This window comes from Thamnophis elegans, chromosome 6, assembly GCF_009769535.1.
Source record: "Thamnophis elegans isolate rThaEle1 chromosome 6, rThaEle1.pri, whole genome shotgun sequence".
Lineage (NCBI taxonomy): Eukaryota > Metazoa > Chordata > Lepidosauria > Squamata > Colubridae > Thamnophis > Thamnophis elegans.
In genome coordinates, this window is record NC_045546.1 from 24513669 (window position 1) to 24528185 (window position 14517).

The 14517-nt window shown below is 41.3% G+C and overlaps 1 protein-coding gene across 1 annotated transcript in view; it reads left to right on the forward strand.

Moving 5' to 3' along the window:
* Positions 1-12900, forward strand: part of B3GLCT (beta 3-glucosyltransferase) — an 86420-nt gene extending 73520 nt beyond the window's left edge. The window contains 5 exon segments of the mRNA XM_032219982.1: positions 5176-5204; positions 5207-5294; positions 6570-6592; positions 6595-6713; positions 11346-12900. Of these exon segments, the coding sequence (XP_032075873.1) occupies positions 5176-5204; positions 5207-5294; positions 6570-6592; positions 6595-6713; positions 11346-11507 (421 nt within the window). The 3' untranslated portion in view covers positions 11508-12900.
* Positions 12901-14517: the final 1617 nt, after the last annotated feature.

Genomic DNA, 14517 nt, shown 5'->3' on the forward strand with positions numbered 1-14517 from the left:
GCAATTGAGTTCCCTAGGCTAATGGTTCTGGGGGACTTCAATCTGCCTTCGCTCGGTGAACACTGATGGAGCGCAGGAGTTCATGGCTTCCATGACAGCCATGGGCTTGACCCAGGTAATCCGAGGCCCTACCCACTCAGCGGGGCACACACTCGACCTCGTATTCCTCTCGGAGCAGTGGAGTTATGATCTTGGTCTGAGGGGAAATGAGATCATTCCCCTGTCGTGGTCAGACCACTACCTACTGAGGCTAGACTTCCGGAGGCCAAACCCCCACGTGGGGAGGAGGAAACCGACCAGGTGGTTCCGCCCCAGGCGACTGATGGACCCTGTTAGGTTCCAGACGGAGCTTGGGGTTATTCCAGATGCTCTCGCCCACAGTTCGGCGGAGACTCTTGCTGCGGCCTGGCACTCGGCAGCATCAGGGTCTCTGGACCGGCCCCCCCCCCCCCCCACCCCACCCCCCCCACCCCAGGGATTGCGCCACACGGCCCCTCCGGGCCAGCGGCTCGCGGAGGCCTCCTTGGTTCACCGAGGAGCTCCGCGAGATAAAGCGCCGGAGGAGAGCCTATAGCACTGTGGAGGTCCGATAGGTCCGTGTCGAACGAGCACTGTTAACAGCTTGCACCAAGGAGTATATTCGGGCATTGAGAACTGCCAAAAGATCACACATTGCCTCCTTGGTAGCGTCCGCCAAGTCCCGCCCAGCCGCCCTGTTTAGGATAACCCGCTCCCTCCTAAATAGGAGGGAGACGGGGAACCCCTGCAGGGTAAGGCTGAGGAGTATGTTCAGTCTTGGCGGACAAAGTTGCTCGGTTTCGATCGGAACTGGACTCCACTCTTGCAGATCCAGCCGAGACACAAGGGAATGACTTGGCAGACCATCTCTGGGTTGAGTTTCAGGATGTTGCCTCCGGGGATGTGGACAAGGCTATGCGAGCTGTGAGCGCCTCCACCTGTATACTGGACCCGTGTCCCTCTTGGCTGGTTGCCAACAGCAGAGAGGTGACACGAGGCTGGATCCAGGCGGTTGTTACCGCTTCTCTTCGGGAGGGGCACCTCCCCACCGCGCTTAAGGCGGCGGTGGTGAGGCCCTCCTGAAGAAACCGTCCTTGGATCCAGCAGTTCTTAATAACTACCGTCCAGTCTCCAACCTCCCCTTTGTGGGGAAGGTTGTTGAGAAGGTGGAGGCCTTGCAGCTTCAGCGTACCTTGGAGGAAGCTAACTATCTTGACCCCTTCCAGTCTGGCTTCAGGCCCGGTTACAGCACAGAAACCGCTTTGGTCGCATTGACCGATGATCTCTGGAGAGCCAGAGATGGAGGCCATGCGTCCATCCTGGTTCTCCTTGACCTCTCAGCGGCTTTCGATACCATCGACCATGGTATCCTTCTGCGACGACTGCGGGAGGTGGGGGTGGGCGGCACTGTTCTACAGTGGTTCTCCTCCTACCTCTCGGACAGGTCGCAGTCGGTGTTGGTGGGGAGGGAGAGATCGTCCCCGAGGCCCCTAACCTATGGGGTGCCGCAGGGCTCGGTCTTGTCCCCCCTGCTATTCAACATATACATGAAACCGCTGGGCGAGATCATTCGGAGGCACAGGATTAAGTACAACCAATATGCGGACGATACACAGCTGTATCTGTCCGCCCCGTGCCAACTCAATGAAGCGGTGGACGTGATGAACCGGGGCCTTGAAGCTGTTAAAGACTGGATGAGAGCTAACAAACTGGTGCTCAACCCGGAAAAGACTGAGTGGCTGTTGTGTTTTCCTCCCAAAAATTCGGCTAACGTTCCATCAATCAGGCTGGGGGGGGCAAAATTTATACCCCTCAGACAGGGTCCGCAACTTGGGAGTCCTCCTGGACCCACAGCTGAGTTTTGACCATCATTTGTCAGCTGTGACCAGGGGGGCATTTGCCCAGGTTCGCCTGGTGCGCCAGTTGCGGCCCTACCTGAACCGGGAGGCCCTCACAACAGTCACTCGAGCCCTTGTGATCTCTAGGCTGGAATACTGCAATGTGCTCTACATGGGGCTGCCCTTGAAGAGCATCCGGCGACTTCAGCTAGTCCAGAACGCGGCCGCGCGAGTGATCATGGGCGCACCACGGTTCGCCCACATAACACCGATCCTCCGTGAGCTGCGCTGGCTACCTGTTGATCGTCGGGTGCACTTCAAGGTCCTACTTACCACCTATAAAGCGCTCCATGGTAGTGGATCTGGCTATCTGAGAACCGCCTTCTGCCAATTACCTCCCTGCGTCCCATCAGATCGCACAGGGTAGGCCTCCTCCGAATTCCATCCGCCAGTCAGTGCCGACTGGCGACTACGCGGAGGAGAGCCTTCTCAGTTGCAGCTCCGACGCTATGGAACAACCTCCCCGTGGAGATCCGTACCCTCACCACAGTCCAGGCCTTCCGCACAGCCTCAAGATCTGGCTATCCCGTCAGGCCTAGGGATAGGATTTACTCTCCCCGCCCGAATGTTGAGTGAATGTTGTGTTTTATGGCTAATTTTTTACTCATGTTTTTCTTTTATGTCTTGTCTTGCACTCCCTTCCCCCATTGTTGTAAGCCGCCCTGAGTCCCCTCAGGGAAAAGGGCGGCCTATAAATGTTCAATAAATCTACAAAAATCTAAAAATAAAGACAATACATCGTTAAAAAGCACAACAGTCATACTATTCGGGTGGGGTTGAAGTCTTTAGCCCCAGGCCTGTCGGGACAGCCAGGTTTTAAGGGCTACGCGAAAGGTCTGAAGGGTGGTGAGGGTACGAATCTCCACGGGGAGTTCGTTCCATAGGGTCGGAGCAGCCACCGAGAAGGCTCTCCTCCGGGTAGTTGCCAGTCGACATTGACCAGCTGATGGAATTCGGAGGAGGCCTAATCTATGGGATCTTATTGGCCTAGTGGAGGTAGGCGCAGTGGTTAAATGCAGCACTGCAGGCTACTTCAGCTGACTGCAGTTCTGCAGTTCGGCTGTTCAAATCTCACCGGCTCAGGGTTGACTCAGCCTTCCATCCTTCCGAGGTGGGTAAAATGAGGACCCAGATTGTTGGGGAGCAATATGCTGACTCTGTAAACCGCTTAGAGAGGGCTGAAAGCCCTATGAAGCGGTATATAAGTCTAACTGCTAATTGGCAGTAGGCGGTCTCTCAAGTACCCAGATCAATTTCATCTTCAGGATCTGACCTTCTAAAAAGCAATCAGGGTTGATCTCCTCTGGGACTGACCGGTTTGATCACCTTGCAGTCCAAGGGACTCGCAGGAGTCTTCTCCAGCACCATAGTTCAAAAGCCTCAATTCTTTGCGCTCAGCCTTTCTTAAGGTCAATTTACCTCTTTCAAACCAGTGATCCTCTATATCCAAAATGTGGATTTTGCTGTCCTTCAGAAGACTGCCCTTGTTCTTTCAAATGTAGAGGACCACTGAATCTTGTCCTGCAGGGTTTGATCTCCTATTTGTGCCATGCCCTTGTGAAGTGGTTCTGTGTCTGCTTTTGTGTTTTTCCCATCAAAGGGTAGGCACTTGTAGCTTCCCTATTCAAGTGGGTGAAACAGGATAGGCAGATTCCTTTTCAAGGGAGACAGTCCCATAGAAATCAGGTACTACATACTAACAACTTATTTATTTATTAATCAAATTTATATAGATACCCATTTCACCAAGGTGATCTGGACAGTGCACGACAATAAATAAAACAACCAATATAAAACATAAAAATCTAAAAAAAATACCCATTTCACCAAAGGTGATTCTGGACAGTGCACGACAATAAATAAAACAACCAACATAAAATCTAAAAAAATCATAGTAATAAATAAAAACAAAGATTCTAACCATGGGTAAGCAGGATATAAAGGACCCCGTTATAGAATAATATTAGCACCTTGAAACTTGAATTGAACTGGAAACAAAACTATTGAAGTGTTACTAAAATGTCAGTTTGGTTCATGCATTTCATACCAACAATAGTGTCCAGGTTGTTTTCATGGACAGCCCTGGGTAGTACTTATCACAACAATGAAATAATAAAGCCAGGAGTAACTGTCACTAAAGCCTTCTGCTCTAAAAAGTGCAGTATTTGGCAAACCAGCCAAACTGGCCAGTTACTCCAACTGTTGCTCCAGAAGGCTTATATGTTTCAGGAGGAACCAAGAGTCCATGGACCTGCCTCTCAGGAAGAGAATGACCGCATCCAGAATTGAATGAGAGCTGCCAACAAAACCAAAGATTACTGAGAAATTCCATATGGGAAGTTCCCTAAGTATAATAGCTCATGGATATGGTGATCAGTGCTGAAAAATCTTTATTCTGTAATTAGATAACCAGATTTGGATATAGACCTTTGTGAAAGGGGCAAATCAGAGGTAGGTTGCTGCCAGTTCGGCCCAGTTCAGCCAGAGCAGCTGAGAGTGAACCGGTATGGTGGCTCTTTTAGCCGACCTGCCCGCCCGCGTCTATACCTGTTTTTATGGCAAAAGGCAATTGCACATGCGTGCACAACGTATAGCACCTGTGTGAGCCCCAAAATCAGCTGGTTACGTGATCAGCGAACTGGTAGTGAAGGTAAGTGCCATCCACCGCTGGGGCAAATGTTGAAATGCATATCATGAATTTACAATGGGAATATTACAATTCAAGTACTTGCATCAGGTGACAGGCAACATAAGCGTTATGATCATGAAACCATCGAAACAGATCTTTATTACAATCACAGATGAGCACACATCATCATCGTCGTCGTCGTCATGATTTGCTACAGGCATCAACTGTGAATTTTGTCATTTTTCCCAGTGGGGGTGTAATTGTAGAAATAAGTTAAATTATTCAGCCTGATACAAGACTTGTATAAAATACCTTTGCTTTAGGAATCATAAAATTAGGAAGGAACAAGGTTATAGGCCTTTATATTGAAGAAAAGACCCAAAACATATGACAGAAAAACTTATTATTTTTATAGTAATATTTGATGATTATATAGATTTTTGAGAAGCAAAGAGGTTTTTTTTAAAAAAGTAACTACTGAAAATGTTTTAAATATTCAAAAGACATTCTCTAAATATTCCGTTTCAGCAATGTACATGTGATTGCTTAAGCTGATAGCTTCAGGGTTTGGATTTTTTTTAAAGTATGGTAATTAATATGATGATATTTCACTATGTGGTTTTGGTCTAGCATCTCTAGGCTCCAGAAATTACTCAGTTGCTAGACTTAAGTGAGCCAGTGGTTCTCGGGGAACGCTATGGCTATGGTTTGGGATCAGGAGGCTATAGTTACATTACTGGTGGAGGAGGGTAAGTCATTTAAATTATTCAAGGAGTAAAGATACATAAGAGCAATAACTTCAGTAGCTTTCATGATGGATAGATTTCTTCTTTCTGCACTAAGAATGATAATTTATAGTCCTGTTGTCATAGAATTTTTACAAGAATATAAAATATAAAAGTGTCCTCACTTGTAAATAGCAATATGGTAACTTACAGTAGCGTTCAGAAGATAAATAGCAAAATAGCAAAAATAAATTCAAAGAGCACCGTGAGTAAAGTTGAGATCATTTCTGATTTATCAAAGCTGTATATATGAAGGGCCTCTTCCCCGAAAGACTAGAAGACTGTAGCTGTAGAATACTTTCTGTAAAAGGTATGTGGGGGCGAGGCTATTACATGATTTTCTAATATATCCATGACTTAGTCCAAATAAGAAAAGTTGACAGACTTTTAAAAATACTGGCTTAATGTCAGTGACCTACAGATAATAAAACAAGAGTTACTGGCTTCTCTTTTTAACCTTGTTGTATTGTGAAAGATATTGGTGTTTTTTTTTTTTCAGTTGAGTTGTATTTGGAAGTGGTATATGATTGAGCATCTAATTTGTCAATAATCCTAAAATAGATTCTACTGTCAATAAAACTAAAGATAGCCATTAGGTTATATTGATATTACAAGAGACATGGAAGAACATAGAGGTGTGATGCGAACGTATGGCACATGTGCCACAGGTGGCAGGCGGAGCCATATTCACTGGCAACCCAGCCATCAACTCTGGCGCGCCAGCTAGCTAATTTTTTGCCTTTCTAGAGGCTGGGGAAGGCCGTTTTTGCCCTCCCCGGGCTTCAGAAGGCCTCCGAGGCTGGAGAGGATGAAAAAGCAGCCCCAATGGGGCCAACCAGAAATTTGTTCCCAAACTTCCGGCTGGGCCACTGAGGCCGTGGCCCAACCATTTTTTGCCCTCCCCAGGCTTCAGTAAAGACTCCGGAGCTGGGGAGGGGATGTGCACAGATGGGGGAAGGTCTTGCGCGCATAGGCAGGGTGGGTGGGGAGGATTGAATTGGTGCAGGAATGTGTGCACAGCGCAATAGTGCGCGCACACAAAATTTTGCCGCTCCATAAGAAAAAGGCTTGCCATCACTGACATAGAGCGTTATGATTTCATTAGGAGACCAGAGCAGTAGTAATCTGTTTTACAATGACTGCTATGAATGCATAATTGATGTTAGTAGGTAAAACTTTAATTCAATAATAATGCTTATCTTCTTGATTGTTAATTTCTTTTTGGATTTGCCTGAAAAGAATGGTCTTCAATAGAGAAGCAATCCAAAACTGTTTGCGAGTAAATGCCGGTGCTACAGCAATGATGCCCCTGATGATATGGTAATTGGAATGTGCTTCAATGGTTTAGGAATTCCAGTTACACACAGCCCTCTCTTCCATCAGGTGAGTGTTGTTACATGTAACTAAGTCTCTCATGGTTAATATTAGTTCAATTTCCTTAAAACATAATTAAAATGATACAACAGCTGGGAAATATGTTACAAAACACTCCTGCTTTTCCCTAGAGTTTTACTACTTAGAACTGAGAACAGGGATGCAAGGGCATTTCAAAACTATAAGTGGAAGGCTGGGACTTTGGCAATGAAGTACAGAATACACATTATTAATAGGATAGTAAAAGATTCCTTTTTTTTTTGGTCTGCACAAATTAAATCCTTTCAGAATAATAAAGTGGAAAAAGGTGAACATACGAATATCCAGTGCTTCAAATCATGCTTATTTTCATAAATATTATCAATATTTATCAATATCTGGCTTTGGTACAAATTCCAACTAGAGCATCTTCTCACAACACAGCTGTCAAAACATTGCAAGATGTGTTTAGATCATTAAAAAAAAATCAGGAGAGATTAATATTTCCTTGTAGTTTATTCCACAGATTTTGTGGTCTTCAATTTCCACATATAGCTTACACAATTTCTTCCCTAAATTGTGTTTTATCATTGTTCAAATGAATGTAATTTCCAAAATATAATGTCTAACTTTTAACATATGCTGGTTATCACCAAATTTATCTAGAACCTTTTTGTAATGGTAATGTGAAAGCAATAAAAAAATGCTAAGAAGGATTATATGAAAAACGGACTCCTAAAGTTTCAGTGAAACATGAATATCATTAAAAACACAAGTAACTAGTATAACTTTTGAAAAATTAGTTGAAACATGAGGAAGTGATCATATGATTATATTGATATCAGAAGTTTTTTAGTGTCAAGGGCAACTTTTTCTGTTTCAAATAAACATTTACTTAGTTAAAATATTTACCGTATTTTTTGGAGTATAAGACACACTGGAGTATAAGACGTACCAAGGTTTTGAAGAGGCAAATTAAAGAAAAAGTAGGTAGGTATATAGAGGGGGGGGGGAGAGAGAGAGAGAGAGAGAAGGGAGGGAGGGAGGGAGGGAGAGATAGAGAGTAGGTAGGTAGATAGTAGGTAGGTAGATAAAGGGAGAGAGAGAGAGAGAAATACAGTGGATAGTAGGGAGGGAGGGAGTAGGTAGGTAGGGAGATGTTTCCAGGTGTGTTTATCCATGTGCTAGAGAAGGAAATCGCTAACAAACTGCAGCACCCAAGACTTTGTTCTGCAGGCACAGCACTTGATCAATCTAATTCTCATCAATTAGTTAAAAAGCTTTCCGAAAGGGGGGGAAAAAGTTTTTGCACTCTGCAAACCTCCACAAAACAGGCCATTTTTCCCAAACAGGCCCGTTTTTTAAAAAAGGCATGAATATACCTTATACATCAAATATAGCATATTTTGCCTCCAGAAGCCCCGCCCCTTCACCCAATGGCCATGCATACCCTTATGGAGGCTTGCAGAGAGCTTCTGGATGCTGGGTGGGCAAAAAACTGGGCGATTTTTTGCTCATTTCTGCCCTCCCCAGCCCCCAGGAGCTCTCTGAAAGCCTCCATAAGGGTATGCACGGCCATTTTGGTGAAGGGGCGGGGCTTCAGGAGGCAAAAATGTTGTATTTAATGTATAAGACACACCCAGATTTCAGTCTCTTTTGAGGAAAAAAGGTGTGTCTTATACGCCGAAAAATATGGTATATTTTGCTTTTTAAATATACAAACTATATTAAATAATGAATTAACAACGTATACATACTATTAGCTTCCTCATATCAACAATTAGCAGCCATTTCGTATTTGAACTATACAGTTAGTTTGTCTAAAAATGGTCCCAATACAATTTCACTTTATCCTTCTAGAAGATAGAGACGCTGGGGAATCCCACTTAATATTCTAATTTTGATAAGTATATAATTAATGTCCTGGAATTACAATACAATATAATAGCAGAGTTGGAAGGGACCTTGGAGGTCTTCTAGTCCAACCCCTTAGGCAGGAAACCCTACACCTTTCCAGACAAATGGCTATCTAACATCTTCTTAAAGACTTCCAGTGTTGGGGCATTCACAACTTCTGGAGACAAGCTGTTCCACTGATTAATTGTTCTAACTGTCAGGAAATTTCTCCTCAGTTCTAAGTTGCATCTCTCCTTGATTAGTTTCCACCCATTGCTTCTTGTTCTACCCTCAGGTGCCTTGGAGAATAGTTTGACTCCCTCTTCTTTGTTGCAACCCCTGAGATATTGGAACACTGCTATCATGTCTCCCCTAGTCCTTCTTTTCATTAAACTAGACATAACCCAGTTTCTGCAACCGTTCTTCATATGTTTTGGTCTCCAGTCCCCTAATCATCTTTGTTGCTCTTTGCACTCTTCTAAAGTCTTCACATCTTTTCTACATCATGGTGACCAAACTGAATGCCGTATTCCAAGTGTGGCCTTACCAAGGCATTATGTAGTGGTATTAACACTTCACGTGATCTTGATTCTATCCCTCTGTTTATCTAGAACTGTGTTGACTTTTTGGCAGCTGCTGCACACTGCTGGCTCATATTTAAATGGTTGTCCACTAGATTCCAATATCCCTTTCACAGTTACTACTATTGAGGAAGGTATCACCTATACTGTACCATTTCGTTTTTGTTGCCTAAATGTAGAACCTTACTCTTTTCACCATTGAATTTCATTTTATTACGGTAGATAGTGCCCAACGTTCAGGTTGTCAAGATCCTTCTGTATCTTAAGCCTGTCTTCTGGAGTGTTGGCTATTTCTGCCATCTTGGTATCATCTGCAAATTTGATGAGTTCCCCATTTATTCCCTCATCCCAAATCATTGATAAGATGTTGAAGAGTACTGGGCCTAAAACAGAGCCTTGGGGTACTCCACTGCATACTTCCCTCCATGTAGAAATTATCTTATTACTACAACTGTTGGCTGAACAATTCAGATTAAGGAATTAAAACATTGTTACCTCTTAAGCTTTTACTTCAATCTGTTCTCTAATTATGCAGCAAGTAAAACAACTTATTATGCCAAAATGCTTAACTTCAGATAAAGAAACGTTTTGGTGCTATCCAAATCATCCAGTTTTTCATCTATCCAGCCTCCTGGTACAATATAGCCTCAGGAAGCATAAATCCCCACAGTAATTTTAACATTCTGCAGAGTCATAAGGCAAAATGTATGAATCTCATATGAAAGCAGAATAAAAATTGATTAAACAATAAATTAAAATATAAAACAAATCAGGCAAAGGAAATTCTATAATTCCAGTTCACAACCATCCATTTTGCATATTGATGTTTGATTACCAGTAACTTTTCAGGGACGCTAACATAATTTTTTTTCATATCATATTTGACTCTTGAAAAAAGAAGTTCCCAGAGATGCCACACACTGAATTGCAAAATAATTCATTATAAAATAAATATGAAAATTTAAGGACAGAAAAAACATTTTCTATTGTGAAAATTAAGAAGACAGATTCTCATCATTTTTCCAGTGCAAACACAATTCTTAAAGTATTGCCCATTCATTTATTTATTCTCATTTCTTGGGATTTAGTTTAACATTTGAATTTCAAATGGAGAAAGCAAAACAGATGAGGAAGCAAAATGTATCTTCAAGTTACCTTCTTATATAAGTAGCTGATCAAAACTGATACATTCTTTTGTTCTTTAAAAATTCTCTTTATTGTGGAAGCAAAAGGCAACTCTCATGTATAAGCTTGTTTGGTTCTGTTTAAATATTTCACTAATGTACATTGTTACATTACAAAAAATTGAAAAAAAAACAAATGCTGTTGTGAGTTCAGAGAATGCATTCAGAAACAAATGGTTTTGAATTGCCATATTCAATCCGCCAGATCCTTAATAGACTTTCCATATTCCCAAGATCTCAAGATAATTATTGGTATGAAGTACAATGTATCTTATGGACTATCCAGTACCACAGTTTTCATGGCAGACAGATTGTAGAATGTGGAGGAAAAAATAGCATTTTATATCCCTTTACATCATCTAAACAAGAAGATAATATTATTCTTAAGTGCATAATTTAAATCCATACTTTTATAAGGAGGACTAATAAAATGCTCATTTTTAAATTTATATTGCTTCAAAGACCAGAAGCTATGCTCTTCCCTTCATTATCTTACTTTCTCAGATCTAAACTACCTTTCTCTGAAATAACACAATATTTTTAACTTACTGGAAAAAATATGCTTAGCTTTTTCTATTTTCTTTCTGAGTGTAATCTTTTGTTGACAGTAGAACAATTTGCTTTATCCATTGGTTATCAGATAATGGGATTTAGTAATGCTTCTCCTAAAAAGAATAAATACAGCTTTGTTTACCATATACACGTCAGTTACATTAGCTATTTGCAGCCATTCAAATTGTACATGCAAAGTTTCATTGGAATAATAATAACCCTGTCTCACTGCCATATTAGATTCATCTTGTCAAAAAGACCTACCTTTGCAAAGATCAGCGTGAACTGATTTTCCGCAAAGACACCGTACATTCCTGCTGTGCTTATCATGTCATCCACTTCATGGGGCTGTATCTGATTTAAGAATACATAATCGTTGCTTCTTTTTTATAATTGAAGACAATATTTTATAAGTATGCAACTCATCCTCTCTCTTACTTCAATTCTAGGCTCGCCCAATGGATTACCCGAAGGACTTTCTATCCCATCAAGTTCCAATATCATTTCATAAACACTGGAATGTTGATCCAGTAAAGATTTATTTCACCTGGTTGGCTCCAAATGTACAAGATTTAGAATATGGAAGCAAACATGTCAGAGAGGATTTATAAGCTGTGAAAGTAATTAAATATTGTTATGGTCTTAATATTTAGAATGTAGATAAAATTTATTGCTCTATTTATAATTATTTGTTGCCCACATTGTACGAGACAATATGGGCACAATCCAGTACCACTTTTTGGCACAGTATGCTGCTTTTTTGGGGGGGGGGACCCCTATAATTGGTATCCCATAATTAGAACCACTGTTTAGGGATATAGTGTCTGTGCACAAGGCATTTAACCTCCCCACTGCCACATTGTGCATTATTTTGTGTAGGTACTAATGAAGGATAGGTTGGAAACAAGTTTGTATTAAATCTTGTGAGTATACAGGATCCACAGTTATTACTAGACCGTGCTCTGAATATTGCTGCTCTAAATCAAATGGATGGACTTTTATTTGTGCACTTATTCCTTCTTTTCATTGGCCTTAAAGTTTTAAAATTAATGCTTCTGTCCTAGAATTTTGTAAGCATTACTTCCTATAAGATGATAAGATCTTTGCCAATTCATCAACAAGTTTTTCTTTGTTCTCTCTAATTCTTTTGCTTCCCAAAGAAAAGGATACATTCTGAAGGGGGAGGGGGAATACAATACCACATCCACATATACACATTTTATCTCATGTAATCATTTTGCAATTGTTTAAAATAGGAACAGTGGAATAGGATAAAATGTTTTTCCAGAATCTGAGTAAAAAGTATTGCCCTCATTTTGTTTCTTCATCTAGCAAGGTTTCACTGCCGTGTGACAATAACACGGCATTCCATTCCCCATAAGAACTTTAATTGCTTGGAATCAATTCAAGAAGCAGCAGTTACTGGCAAGGATTGAACATGCTTCAAAAATGGTTAGGAAGAAATGTTTCACCTTCACAGCAGCTCAGCATTTTTTATTTTTTGATACTCATTAAAACAGCTCCTTTTTTCAAGCTTCTGTGGAAGTCTTCATCTGCTTTAAGAGCTTTTGTGTTGTGCTTGCCCAAACATCCAAAGCACTTCTGTTGAATCATTTTTAAATGTACACAGCTCTACTGTTTCTTCATTCCCCCCCCCCTGCCCTTCTAACAGCATTGAAATAGTAATGGAACAAACAAACTGAATGCGGTGAATCAAAAAGTAAATTAGGATCATTTTGTGAAACATTTAATCTACTATCATCTCAGACTTCCTTTCTTTAAAAAAAAAACATACAAGCAAAATTCATTGTAGCCTTAATTTTAAAAAACTATCTACACTATCTACACTAAAAACTACACTATCCTATCCTAACTTTTCATACCATAAAATTTCTTCCATCAAAAGCAGTTAAAGATATAAATTCAACCTTTCTTGCTAAATTGTAACCAGAAAAAAATTCTTAAAGTGGTATTGTAGTTTTTTTTTTGGGGGGGGGGGTGGTTTAATAGCACAAAGCATTGTGGTCCAAAGCACTGTCATTCTTAGACCATTGGCCAATTTGGAAAATTAATTAATTAACCAAAATCAATAAAGCAGTATACACTTACTATGAATGTAGCCTGGATTTTTTTTTAAAGTGTACTCAGTGGTCCTACTCAAGATGGCTTTAATTGAAGTGTTTGAATTAAAGGAGTCACTGTCTTCTATAGTTTCTGTATTCCTTCTCTCAGTGCCTTAAACAATGGATACATCTGCTGATTCAGATCTGCTATGCTTTTTGTACTGAATGGGATGGATTATTATTTATGTCTACCGTGTGAAATAAAACAAAATGGTTTAAAATTGAATAATATATTGTAGTGTCACTTTTTGTCAACAGAGCAGGAGCTGAGAATTCAAGAAGATCCCCATATTGCTAGGAGGAGTGCTAACCCCATTCATAACTGAAGGTTAAAGGTCAGCAAATCTAGCAGGCCTAAAATCAATAGCTACTCAGTCTTAGGAATAAACTGAAGTCCATTCTTCCCCAGACTCACACAATCTCAGGGAAAGAATCATGAAACAAGTACTTGGTTTGACACAGAGCAGAATACCATTGGGAAGATGCTCCTAACACTCGTGATGAATGAGTGACCAAGCAAACTGAATAAATAAGAAGAAAAATCTGCTTTTCTGTAATCTAAAACCATATGCCATGTCCTTATCCACCCTTCATTTTTGGCATGTTTTTTAATGGCTTCTTCCACTCCTTCTTTCAATCATTGACACTGGAACATCTGTTCCTTCCAGTTGTCTTGCTGCCAAAAAAAAAGGACTTTAACTCACGAAGTTCCACCACCAATATGCAGATGACACCCAGCTTTATATCGCTACCTCAGGCCCTTTAAGTGATGCTGTGGACATCCTATCCCAGTGTCTGGAAGTTGTTGGGACTGGATGGTCCAACAGGCTCAGACTCAATGTCTGTAGAGATTCTCAATTATCCAGGTCATGGTTATCCCAAAGGTGCTTTTTCAAAAGGCAACTGGACTTTCTTCCTTGGATGAGAAGTAGAACCTTGTCAAGGAAAAACCAAGAAAGTCCAGTTGCTTTTTGAATAAGCACCTTTGGGACTCTGACGCAACCCTACCAAGAAAGAGTGAGTGGCTGCGGATATTTGGATCTTTTATCTTTGATTCTGGATGGGGTTGCGCTACCCCAAAAAGACCCAGTGTGCAATCGTTGGATCCTCCTGAACTTGCTGCACCTGCTGAAAGAGCAGGAAAGAGCAGGTGGCAGCCATTACTAGGAGATCCTTTGCGCACCTTTGACTGGTGTGCCAATTGTGCCATTCTTGGACTGAGAGGTGATGCTCATAGTAATTCATGTCTTTGTAGCTGGTCATTTAGATTACTCCAACATGCTTTACATGAGGCTGTTCCTGAAGTGCAATAGCAGGACAAGCCCATATCGCAAGAATAAGAATCTACTCACCATTTACAACACAATGAACTTAACCATCAACCACAATGAACTTGACAATCCTTAAAACTTTATGGTACCCACTAAGCAAGAAAAATAACCTTTTGAATAGTTTGATTTTGTCATAAAAATATACTTACTAGTATTTAAGAACTTAG